A 12,631-nucleotide genomic window follows, 5' to 3' on the forward strand; every position below is an offset into this window, starting at 1 on the left:
CCGGGCCCCAGTTCAGCCGCACTGGTTGAAACGGCGGTATATCCGCACATGTCCTATTGGCTGACATTCCAGGGGCGTGAACAGCCAATACAATCTGCCGGCTGGTGAAAACGAAGGTCCCCCTACTATTGGCTGACACACCGGGGGCGAGAACAGCTGGGAAGGAGAAGCTCCGTGATAGGAGCACAAAAAAAAGTGTGTTCGGCGGGGGCGTGGCCAGCTCAAAAGAAGAGGCGGAAGACGCCTCCTATAGGATAAAAAGAGTGCGCGTTTTACACACGCACCGGTGACTGGCTAAAGGAAAAACAGGGAAGGGGTGTGGCTAGCAAAGGGAGGGGGGAGTGACCGCAAGTGCGGAGCCCGGCCATGGGAAACATGGACGCGGCTGGCAGTTGTTCCCTACCACTAACCCTGCCCTATCGTCTTGCGATGAAGGGATAGTGTGACGCCTGCCGCTGAGAAGGGAGAGGAGGGAGACATACCTTTGGTGAGTCTCGGTCCCTCTGCAGCGATGAGGATAGCATCAGGAGCCCTCGGGTGGGTGAGGGTCGCTGGAATCAGGGATCCTCCTTCCCACACCGTCTCCAGATGGTGCAGAAGACGGCATCAACCCCTTACAAGAAAGGGGGAAGGTCACCGCTGGTGGCCACCGTCTTCCTCCCAGCCCTCTCTGAGGAGAGGGGTGGGGTGGGGCAAAGGACTGGCCACTGGGAATCACCTGTAAAGGTGACAGGGAATTAAGTACTGCCTGCTGGTCTGAGAGTGGACGATGTGGACGACACCACACTGCTCTCTCAGTCGCATAAGTACGGGAAAACAGGGTGAGAAATTATACCCTGTTACCCTAAGAAGAAGAACCTGAAAGACAAAGAGAAAAGATTAATAAACACACACAGAGAACCTGAAAAGGAAAATGTGGATCTGATAGCAGATCCAGGTCCACCTCCTACAGACACTAAGCTTAAGCTGAGGTAGTTTGTGCCTGACGGTGGGTGTATACTGCTGAGGAGGAGCTATTTTCTTTTCTTTGCCTAGCCTCCTAGCGACAGCAGCATACACCCATGTTTTTTTTTACACTATTTTTATTGAATGATTCCACAAAATGAGATAACAAACATATGATATCATAGAATATCATCAAAATAATCCATATATTAACATTAACATTGACATAGCTATGACAAAGTACCTTCAATAATAAAGAATACAAACAAAACATAACCTTCAGTATAATATATTCTACCAGGCATTGAACTTCCTAATCAGAGTTTTTATCAATGTTTTAAAGATCGTACCAGATCAGGTTATAATAGACAAGGGTTATTAATCCTACATAGATCATCACATTCACAATCTAGAATAGACATACACATCAGGGACTAAACCGCAAGACTGAAGAGACCATAGCTCCAGGAGCCAGGTTCGTCAATGGCAAGACACAGCACCTTTTCCAAATCTTCTGAAATTTCTGGGTACATCCTCTGTTCCTCTATAGTATGTTTTCATAAAGAATTACATCATTCACAAGTTTCTTCCATTGATTAATCGAAGGAGATTCCCCCCCCCCCATCCACCTCAATACTATCGTTTTCCTAGCCATAAATAGAGCTTCCTGAAGAAATACTCTATCATGGTGGACCCACATCTCCTCATCCACGACCCCCAGAATGCACAATTCCGGTCTACATTCGATCGGTATCCCCATTATCCGCTCCAATCTATCCAAGACCTCACTCCAATATCTGCAAATAATCCTACAGTTCCAAAAAAGGCGCCAGAAATCAGCCCCCGATTCCCCACATCTGTGACAGTCATCAGTTGCCCCTCTACCAAATTTATGTAGTCTACTTGGGGTCAGACAGGATTGGTGAAGAATATACAACTGAATTTATTATTTGCAGCAGGTGACACCATCGTATGTGCTTCTAGGATATCGCTCCACTGATCATCAGTGATAGAGGGGATTAGGTGCCGCCACTTAGGGTACCGTCACACATTGAAATTTCCATCGCTACGACGTTACGATTTGTGACGTTCTAGCGATATCGTTACGATATCGCTGTGTCTGACACGCTACTGCGATCAGACACCCTGCTGAGAATCGTACGTCGTAGCAGATCGTTTGGAACTTTCTTTTGTCGCTTGATCACCCGCTGACATCGCTGGATCGTTGTGTGTGACAGCGATCCAGCGATGTCTTCGCTTGTAACCAGGGTAAACATCGGGTAACTAAGCGCAGGGCCGCGCTTAGTAACCCGATGTTTACCCTGGTTACAAGCGTAAACGTAAAAAAACAAACCGTACATACTCACCCGTCGGTGTCCTTCAGGTCCCTTGCCGTCTGCTTCCTGCTCTGAGTGCCGGCCGGAAAGTGAGAGCAGATCACAGCGGTGCTGCGCTCTGCTCTCACTGTACGGCTGCACTCAGAGCAGGAAGCAGACGGCAAGGGACCTGAAGGACACCGACGGGTGAGTATGTACTGTTTGTTTTTTTACGTTTACGCTGGTAACCAGGGTAAACATCGGGTTACTAAGCGCGGCCCTGCGCTTAGTTACCCGATGTTTACCCTGGTTACCCGGGGACTTCGGCATCGCTCCAGCGCCGTGATTGCAACGTGTGACCGCAGTCTACGACGCTGGAGCGATGATTATACGACGCTGCGACGTCACGAATCGTGCCGTCGCAGCGATGAAAATTTCAATGTGTGATGGTACCCTTACTCTCCACAGCGAGCTGAGCGGATGCGATTTCAGAGTTTAACAGGAAGGTATAAAGGGAGGATATCACACCTCTGGGTCGTTGGGTCGATAAGAATACTATCAGTGGGTATTTAGATATTCTCATTCTAGGAAACGGGGACTGATACATTATAGCATGTCTTAATTGCAAATATCTATAAAAATCTCTGTGGGGAATTGTGAACCTGACATGGATTTGTTCGAACGATAATAAAATTTCATTTTCAAAAAACTGACTGTTATTATTCCATTTTGTTTCCAGAGAACCGGATCCTGTAAATCCTGAAGGTGCGGGAACTTGGGATTATCCCATATCTGAATTTCCCCAATTTGATAGGTAAATTTCAAAATGCGTTTACTTTCTGGCCAAACCTGTATTGCTAAGTTATGCGCAAATAACAAACCTTGGGGTGGTCTGTATGAACCCTCCAATATTGCCCACGGAGTATTTCCACCCAAAAAATGCACGAGGTGGGCTTCTGCATTAAGTTCACCCCGAGTTACCCAATGTTTTAAGTAGCGCAGCTGACCAGCCAGATAATATAAATATAAGTCAGGGACCGCATATCCTTGGTTTTGGGGCCTCTGCAGGGATCCAATACTTAATTTAGGTCTTGACGGACCCCATATAAATGCTGCCATCATACTATGCATTTTTCGAAAAAAAAATTTAGGGACCCTTAATGATGCATACATCCATGGTTACCTGTGTCCCCCAATGAAGCGATAAAGAAAAAAACCCAATAAAAGAATTCCTTGAATTATACAGGTAAAAAAAAATAATAAAAAAAAAATGTTCCCTCGCTTTTACAAGCAACTGGGCGCTCTTCTGGGCAACTGCCAGAGACAACGTTACCTCTGCAGAACAGAAAAAGCGCAGGAGCACTGAGGCTAGCAGGATCCAGCCAGCTTCAGAGCGTTGTTGTTGTGAGCAAGCTCCAAGGCATTGAGCAAGCAAAGGGCCTGCGCTCCTTACCTAGGTAACCGGCCACTCTGCAGAGGAGGCTGGTCACCTGGGCAATAAAGAGTAAACAACAGAATTAAAGTCCTTTTATTAAATGGACCCTGTGACCAGTTTTGTGAAATAGCAGCTAAAAATATCACCTTATTCAACATTTGCTCTGCATTCCCTAAATCCTTAAAACCATAATCAAAATAAGCACAAAAAAATGCCAAGGCTGAGAAAGGCGAAAGCCCTGCTCCCTGCGTAGATGCATATATGCAACAAAGTATATGAGCTAGTGTAATACTTCTACAATATACCAACACCAAATAACATGGAGTACAGAAAACACCAAAAAGTTAAAATAAAAACCAAAACAGTTTATTAAATCAAATACACATACAAAAAATGCTAGCCAAATAATAGGGCTATACACAAAAAAGGGGAGTAAGTATAGGGAACCTGCTGGCACAGCAGGAGGAGCGACGAGTGATACAGGTAAAGTAGCCAAGGGTGAAAATAGCAAACCCTAATCAAACGGGTAAATATGGGGTCATGAAACCCTAATGGGTGAAAAATAAAGGTGCTATAAATAGATACCATAGACACTGCCTAATAAGGCAAGTCCCCAATACCCCTACATGTCCCAAAGGTTAGCTACAACTCACCCATAATAACCAGTAGTATATAGGTCCTCCCACTGCGACCCCTTGACGCGCATTTCGCGTAGATGCTTCTTCAAGAAGGGGAATAGCCAGTTATAGCCTAGTTATTATGGGTGAGTTGTAGCTAACCTTTGGGACATGTAGGGGTATTGGGGACTTGCCTTATTAGGCAGTGTCTATGGTATCTATTTATAGCACCTTTATTTTTCACCCATTAGGGTTTCATGACCCCATATTTACCCATTTTATTAGGGTTTGCTATTTTCACCCTTGGCTACTTTACCTGTATCACTCGTCGCTCCTCCTGCTGTGCCAGCAGGTTCCCTATACTTACTCCCCTTTTTTGTGTATAGCCCTATTATTTGGCTAGCATTTTTTGTATGTGTATTTGATTTAATAAACTGTTTTGGTTTTTATTTTACCTTTTTGGTGTTTTCTGTACTCCATGTTATTTGGTGTTGATTCCTTAAATCCTTGTATACTCCCGAAAACCTTTTTTAATTTCTCCGGCGCTGTATGGTAATATTCTCAATCTGGTCCGATGGCCGTGGTTTCGGCCTCCCTCCTCCCGGCTTCTGGTCGCCCTCCTCCTGACATGGATAATGATCCACATCGCCATGCGCCATATTACGCCTACTCAGAAATATTGCGTTTTGCGCCAGCATGCGCTGGCAACCATAGTTCCAGTACATGAGCCGGAAGTACGTGTGCTGACGCAGGACACTTCTGCTTTTAAGCTTAGCCCGCAGTTGGGAGAAGTATTCTGCGCAGGCGCATAACGCAAAATTTCTGAGCAGGCGCGAGATGTCGCACAGCGATGTGGATGACGCAAGAGGCGTTATCCAAGAAGTAGGACGACGAGCAACAGCCGATGGGAGGGATGGAAAGACCCGAAACCACGTCGATAGCAGAAAAAAGAAAAAAATATATACCAGCTCACCTGTCGGCATGTGTTGTGGGGAAGCACGGATATCGTGTAGTCATCACGTGAACAAGTAATCCTAAAAAGAGAAAAAAATCCAGCTTCCAAAAACTTACAAATTTATTAAGGATAAAAGGCAAAGTCCAGTCCAATCCAATAAATCCAAAAGCTTTGAGAAAGAACATACCATTGTTCGAAACGCGTTGCTTGCTACTCTTCACTATGTAATTTATTGGATTGGACTGGACTTTGCCTTTTATCCTTAATAAATTTGTAAGTTTTTGGAAGCTGGATTTTTTTCTCTTTTTTGAACCACATCGATAAGACTGGACTGAGAAGATTGCCATACAGTGTGGGAGAAATTAAAAACGGTTTTCAGGAGTATACAAGGAGAGTCAGGGGGTTATATAAGGATTTAGGGAATGCATATCAGACGCTGAATAAGGTGATTTTTTTAGCTACTATGTCACAAAACTGGTAACAGATTCCCTTTAAGAGGTAAATTGCAACAAGAATGTTGCAATTTTAACCAATTAAAGGGAATCTGTCAGCAGGTTTTTGCTACCACATCTGAGAGCAGCATGATGTAGGAGCAGAGACCCTGATTCCAATGATGTATCACTTACTTGGCTGCTTGCCGGAGATTTTATAAAATTACTGTTTCCTCTACTGCAGATCTAGCAGTTCTCAAGAATGCTGAGCTGTGTGTAACCCTGCCCACACCACTTATTGGCAGCTTCTTGGGTACACTGTGCATAAACAGAAAGCAGCCAATCAGTGGTGGGGGCGGGGATGGACTACTTGGCAGCAGGTTTACTAGTCCTCTAATGATAATCTCGTGCTGATTTTCTAAAAACTACAGCTAGCAGCCCAATAAGTGACACATTGCTGGAATTGGGGTATCTGCCCCTACATCATGCTGCTCTAAGATTAGGTAGCAGAAACCTGCTGACAGATTCTCTTTAAGAACATGAGACAACCCCTTTAACAGTATGTGTTCAACTTCCCTGCAGTGACATCACAGGAAAAATGATGTATTAGATGGATCGCTACTTCCAACAGGTGGCGCTATAGAGTTCAACTTCTCTTTTTCTCTGAAGAGGCAATTTGCATATTACATGGTGCACAGTTACATTAGGAGATTGTCTGTAGCAGGACAGAAGAGGTCTTTATAGTTGCTCTCCATGCTGAACAAGACATCCACCCGACATTTTTTTTAAATAGGGCAGATAAAGATGATTATTTTTTCATGACAATTCCATTAAATATTTACTTTCATTTTTTAATAAAGTATATTTATTGAAGTTTTCCAACAAATTGTACACGAACATATTACCCGCTTCGGGTAAACACAGAAAATTAAAAACACCTGGGAAGGGGGGAAATAGGACATGGAAAGGCCCAAATTAAATTAACCCCTTAGTGACAGCCAATTTGCTGCTTAATGACCAGGCCAATTTTTACAATTCTGACCACTGTCACTTTATGAGGTTATAACTCTGGAACGCTTCAACGTATCTCACTGGTTCTGAGAAAGTTTTTTTGTGACATATTGTACTTCATGTTAGTGGTAAAATTTCTTCAATATGACTAGCGTTTATTTGTGAAAAAACGGAAATATGGCAAAAAGTTTGAAACTTTTGCAATTTTCAAACCCTGAATTTTTGTGCCCTTAAATCAGAGAGATATGTCACACAAAATAGTTAATAAATAACATTTCCCACATGTCTACTTTACATCATAACGTTGGAAACATTTTTTTTTTGTTAGAAAGTTATAAGGGTTAAAAATTGACCAGCGATTTCTCATTTTTATAACTAAATTTACAAAACCCATTTCTTTTTTAGGGACCATCTCACATTTGAAGTCAGTTTGAGGGGTCTATATGATAGAAAATACCCAAAAGTGACAACATTCTAAAAACTACACCCCTCAAGGTGCTCAAAACCACATTCAGGAAGTTTATTAACCCTTTACGTATTTCACAGGAACTGAAGCAATGTGGAAGGAAAAAATTAACATTTAACTTTTTTTTTCAAACATTTTACTTCAGAACCAATTTTTTTTTGTTTTCACAAGTGTAAACAGAGAAAATGAACCACAAAAGTTGTTGTGCAATTTCTCCTGAATACGCCGATACCCCATATGTGTGGATAAACCACTGTTTGGGCGCACGGCAGAGCTCGGAAGGGAAGGAGCGCCGTTTGGCCTTTTCAATGCAGAATCGGCTGAAATTGAGATCGGACGACATGTTGCGTTTGCAGAGCCCCTGATGTGTCTAAACAGTGGAAACCCTCCACATGTGACCCCATGTTGGAAACTAGACCCCCAAGGAACTTATCTAGATGTGTGGTGAGCACTTTGAACCCCAAAGTGCTTCACAGAACTTTGTAACATGGAGCCGTGAAAATAAAAAATCATATTTTCTCCACAAAAATTATCTTACCACAGTTGTTGTGCAATTTGTCCTGAGTATGCTGATACCCCATATGTGGGGGTAAACCACTGCTTGGGTGCATGGCAGGGCTCAGAAGGGAGGGAGCACCGTTTGACTTTTTGAACGCAAAATTGGCTGGAATCAATGGTGGCACCTAAACAGTGGAAACCCCCAAATCCTAACTGCAACCTTAACGCCAACACACCCCTAAAACTAATCCTAGCCCTAACCATAACCACAAACCTAACCCTAACACCCGTACCCCTAACCACAGCCCTAACCCTCACTTTTGCCCTAACCCTAATTTTAGCCCAGCTCTAACCCTCACTTTAGCACAGCTCTAACCCTAATGGAAAATTGGAAATAAATATATATTTTATTATTATTCCCTAACTAAGGGGGTGATAAAGGGGGGTTGTATTTACTTTTTTTTTTACTTCGATCACTGTGATAGGGTCTATCACAGTGATCAAAATGAATCAATAGGAAAAATTTCCTGTTGTTGCCGGGTGACAGTTGGCAGATCTCGGCGGGCACATTGCACATGCGCTCGCCATTTTCTCCCGGAAGAAGATGCCGGCGGCCCAGGGGACTTCATGGAGAAATTCATGGACATCAGAGGTTCCGGGGGGGGGGTGTGATCGAGGGACCCTATTTCTCTCTCCTCTGATGTGCGATCACATCAGAGGAGAGAGAAATTAAATGGAAAATCCAACTTTATTTTTTTACGGTCGCCGTTATACTGATAAGAACGGCGATTGCAACACCGAGGTCGGTAAAAACCGACCCGAATCATGTTTTCTGGAGTCTCAGCTACCCCTGGTAGCCAAGACCCCGGAGAAGTTCCGACTCTGGGGGGCGCTGTACACTTCACCTCAGAGCCATTAAAAAGCGGTGCTGTGGTTTAAGTACTCTTAACTGCTGCCGTTAAAAGGTGCATCGGCAGTCATTAAGGGGTTAAAAACAAAAATTTACATTCTACAAAAAAAAAAGGACAAAACATAGTCATCACCACTGTAATGCCTAGAAAGAAAACATCTCAATTTGGAGCTTCTAGCCGTGCAATCATTATTATTGCTCATGGGATAAACATGGATCATATCTCTCGTAATCCTCTTTATTAAAATCAAGCCCAATCTATATGTCACTAATTCCCTCAACGAGAGCCCTGGTTCATCCATCCAGGCAGCCCAAAGCTGTTCAAATGTATTACTATTGCCTCTTTTTTTTGTACACACCTTTTTCCAAACTTATAAACCAGTTGATTTTGTAGAGATATTCCTTTTTTGTTGGGCTCTCAGTATCCAACCAGTGTTGCGCTATGAGTTTACTTGCTAAATACAGCATTCGTGCTATAGCTATTCTGCCCGGCTTAGTTGTCTGTAGATCTTCCACATACCCCAGCACACAAACTAAGGGCGCCGTTTCCAATACCACCAATAAAGTGAAACACTCGTTTCAGTTTAGGACATGACCACACCATATGAAGTAGAGTAGCCGGCTCCAGCCCACACCTAGGACAGCATGCGTCTACTCTGGCCCCAATCTTACACACAAACTCCGGTGTTCTATACACCTTATGTAATAAAGTTGAGAAAGTCTATGCACTACAAGGGATGAGGTACCCATTCCAATATCTCTATCCATTGACCTTCTTCTCTTGGGCCGATCTCTGCCTCCCAAATCTTTTTACTCTGAATTGAGTGTTTGCTTAGCATTAATGTTAATAAAGATCTATATAGTTGCGATATTATCCCAGATGAACTATTTGATCTACTAACCGTATAACAGTATTTGGTACATAGACCTTCACACCACTCTCCGTAAAGTCTGCATTAGACGCATGACATAGCTGGAGGTATTTATAAAAGTCCTTTGGATGGAGATCAAACTCCTCCTGTAATTGTGCATTATCTATTAGCAGCTGAGATACCCGGACCACCCCTCTCTCCCTTCACTTCCCAAAACCCACCAAACTTCTCACATTAACTAACCATGGGGTGTCCCATATTGATGTAAATTGTGAGCGACTATTTGTTGCGGAGCTCTTATTTTCCACCATATTTTACGCATTTATGATAATGTGGGAAGTTTTTTTTGGAGAAGATTTGAATTTGTTACTCTCTAGTGCTTCATACAAAAATAGGCTATTTAACCCCCCCCCCCCCACACACACACACACACACACACTGCAAGAGATCCTTTCACAAATTTTTACCTGTATCCTCCCATCCTCTAAAATATTGAGCCTGGGCTGCCAAGAAACAGACCCACGGGTTAGGAACCGCTAACCCCCCCGTCTGCAGAGTTTCCAATTTAATACGTGCCGTTCCACACCTCCAAAGCAGAGATCTAAACACCCCTTCAATAGCCCGAAAGAACCTAAAAAGGCATCCATATCGCTGAATGGTGAAGAAGATACAGCAGCTGGGGCATCCATATCATTTTAATTACATTGCCTCTCCCCACAACTGATAAAGGAAGTTTAGACCACACATCCCTTTTCCGTGTAAACTTAGTGAGGATTGGGGCCAAATTTAGTTCTTCAGAATCTAGCAGATTAGGTGAGACCATCACTCCCAAATATTTAAATATTGATACCTGTTGCAGTCCAGAGCTACATCGATTGACAACCTGACACCCCCTCTCATCTAATGGCATCAGCACCGATTTAGACCAATTAATCACCAGCCTAGAGAAGGTCCGAAAAGACTGGATCACCTCCATTGCTGTCGGCAGACTCTTTAGCTAGAAAGCATAACATTTCATCCGCATAAAGGGCAATTTTATCTTCCAACCCCCTCTATCCCAGAATGTTTCCATAGCCGAATCGCCAGGGGCTCAATCACCAATGCAAAAGCAAAGGTGACAAGGGACAACCTTGTCTAGTACCTCTCCCAAATGCCAATGCTTCTGATAAGGAACCATTCACCCTTATCCTGGCTGTAGTATTAGTACGTAAGATTTTTATCGACTTTATAAATTTCGCCCCAATCCAAATTCTTGTAAAACTGACCACAGGAAACCCCCATTCCATGCGGTCAAAAGCTTTGGCCACGTCTAAGGAGCAAATGAGACTATCCCCCGAGTTATCAACCGGCATTTGCAGATTCAGATATAGACGTCTTATGTTAGTTGCCGTTGACCTTTCTGGCATAAACCCGGACTGATCTTGATGTACAATAGAAGAAATAACCCTGGTAAGTCCATTGGCCAGAACCGTAGCTATTATCTTTACATCCGTATTGAGAAGGGAAATGGGCCTATACGAATCTGGTTGTAGGGGATCCTGATCTTGTTTAGGTATCACTACTATAATGGATTCCTGCATGGATATAGGTAATGAATGTGATTTAATGGCTTCCTGAAACTTATTTCAAAGTTTAGGTAACAGTATACCCCCATATTTTTTTTATACAATTCAATGGGGATCCCATCATAGCATAGGGATTTATTATTTGCCATGTCTGCCACTGCCCCATCCAACGTGATTGGTTTGTCCAAGATCGTCCTATTCTCATCTGAGATCTTAGGGAGAATATTTACTTTCCTACCTGATTAACTATCCCAAAGAAGTTGTAAGGCCTCTTGGGTCCTGGGGTAAGGGTTGCATCAACACAAATAAATGAATAATTTCCAAAAGGGGTGTGATGAACATAGTGGAAGGAGCCTTCTTTCTGCCACCCTGAATATTTCCTGTAAATGAAGAAAAAGAATTTACATGTGTAGAAGTTGGGGTGATTGAACTTTTTCTTAATTTTTGAAACTGCTTTTATAAAAGCATTTGTTATTGATAGTGGCATTTAAGGGGGTTAAAAATCCGCAATCAACATCAGATCCGATCACCGCTGTTAGCTGGCAGGGGAATCGTATAACTTAAATGTCACTGTCAGTGATTGACAGAGGCATTCAAGGGGTTTAACATCTCCGACAGACTCTGGATCTGATCACTGCCGTTAGCTGGTAGGTGGTAGGTGTCGGCTGTGTAACACAGCTGACAGTAACACCCAGCAAGCGCTGTACATGTATGGCAGATGTTGGAAACGGGTCAAATGGGTTGTATCAGACTAAAAAATAAAAAACATGGCAGCTTTCTTCCAGAACCAGTAATTTTAGCGGACCGTATCCGATATTGCAGCTCAGGACCATTCTAATGAAAAGAGCAAAGCAACAATGTCAGATGGCCCAAGGGTGAGAATCTTCTGCTTCTGGAAGACATCAGTTGTTCAAGTCTATCATAGGATTTAAAAGGGTTGTCCACAACTAAAAAAAAAAAATAAAAAATAAAAAATAATAATTATTTTAATATATATATATATATATATATATATATATATATACACTCACTGGCCACTTTATTAGGTACACCTGTCCAACTTCTTGTTAACACTTAATTTCTAATCAGCCAATCACATGGCGGCAACTCAGTGCATTTAGGCATGTAGACATGGTCAAGACAATCTCCTGCAGTTCAAACCGAGCATCAGTATGGGGAAGAAAGGTGATTTGAGTGCCTTTGAACGTGGCATGGTTGTTGGTGCCAGAAGGGCTGGTCTGAGTATTTCAGAAACTGCTGATCTACTGGGATTTTCACGCACAACCATCTCTAGGGTTTACAGAGAATGGTCCGAAAAAGAAAAAAAATCCAGTGAGCGGCAGTTCTGTGGGCGGAAATGCCTTGTTGATGCCAGAGGTCAGAGGAGAATGGGCAGACTGGTTCGAGCTGATAGAAAGGCAACAGTGACTCAAATTGCCACCCGTTACAACCAAGGTAGGCCTAAGAGCATCTCTGAACGCACAGTGCGTCGAACTTTGAGGCAGATGGGCTACAGCAGCAGAAGACCACACCGGGTACCACTCCTTTCAGCTAAGAACAGGAAACTGAGGCTACAATTTGCACAAGCTCATCGAAATTGGACAGTAGAA

At 43.1% G+C, this 12,631-nt stretch overlaps 1 protein-coding gene across 2 annotated transcripts in view; it reads right to left on the bottom strand.

Annotated features, from left to right (window-relative positions):
* Positions 1–12,631, bottom strand: part of TMEM62 (transmembrane protein 62) — an 88,369-nt gene that overhangs the window by 49,314 nt on the left and 26,424 nt on the right. For both annotated transcript variants that reach the window (XM_077261501.1, XM_077261493.1), the window contains exon 5: positions 11,260–11,401. In XM_077261501.1, the coding sequence (XP_077117616.1) occupies positions 11,260–11,401 (142 nt within the window). The remainder of the gene's footprint in view (positions 1–11,259; positions 11,402–12,631) is intronic.

The sequence above is a fragment of the Ranitomeya variabilis genome, chromosome 1 (assembly GCF_051348905.1).
Source record: "Ranitomeya variabilis isolate aRanVar5 chromosome 1, aRanVar5.hap1, whole genome shotgun sequence".
In the NCBI taxonomy this organism is placed as follows: domain Eukaryota; kingdom Metazoa; phylum Chordata; class Amphibia; order Anura; family Dendrobatidae; genus Ranitomeya; species Ranitomeya variabilis.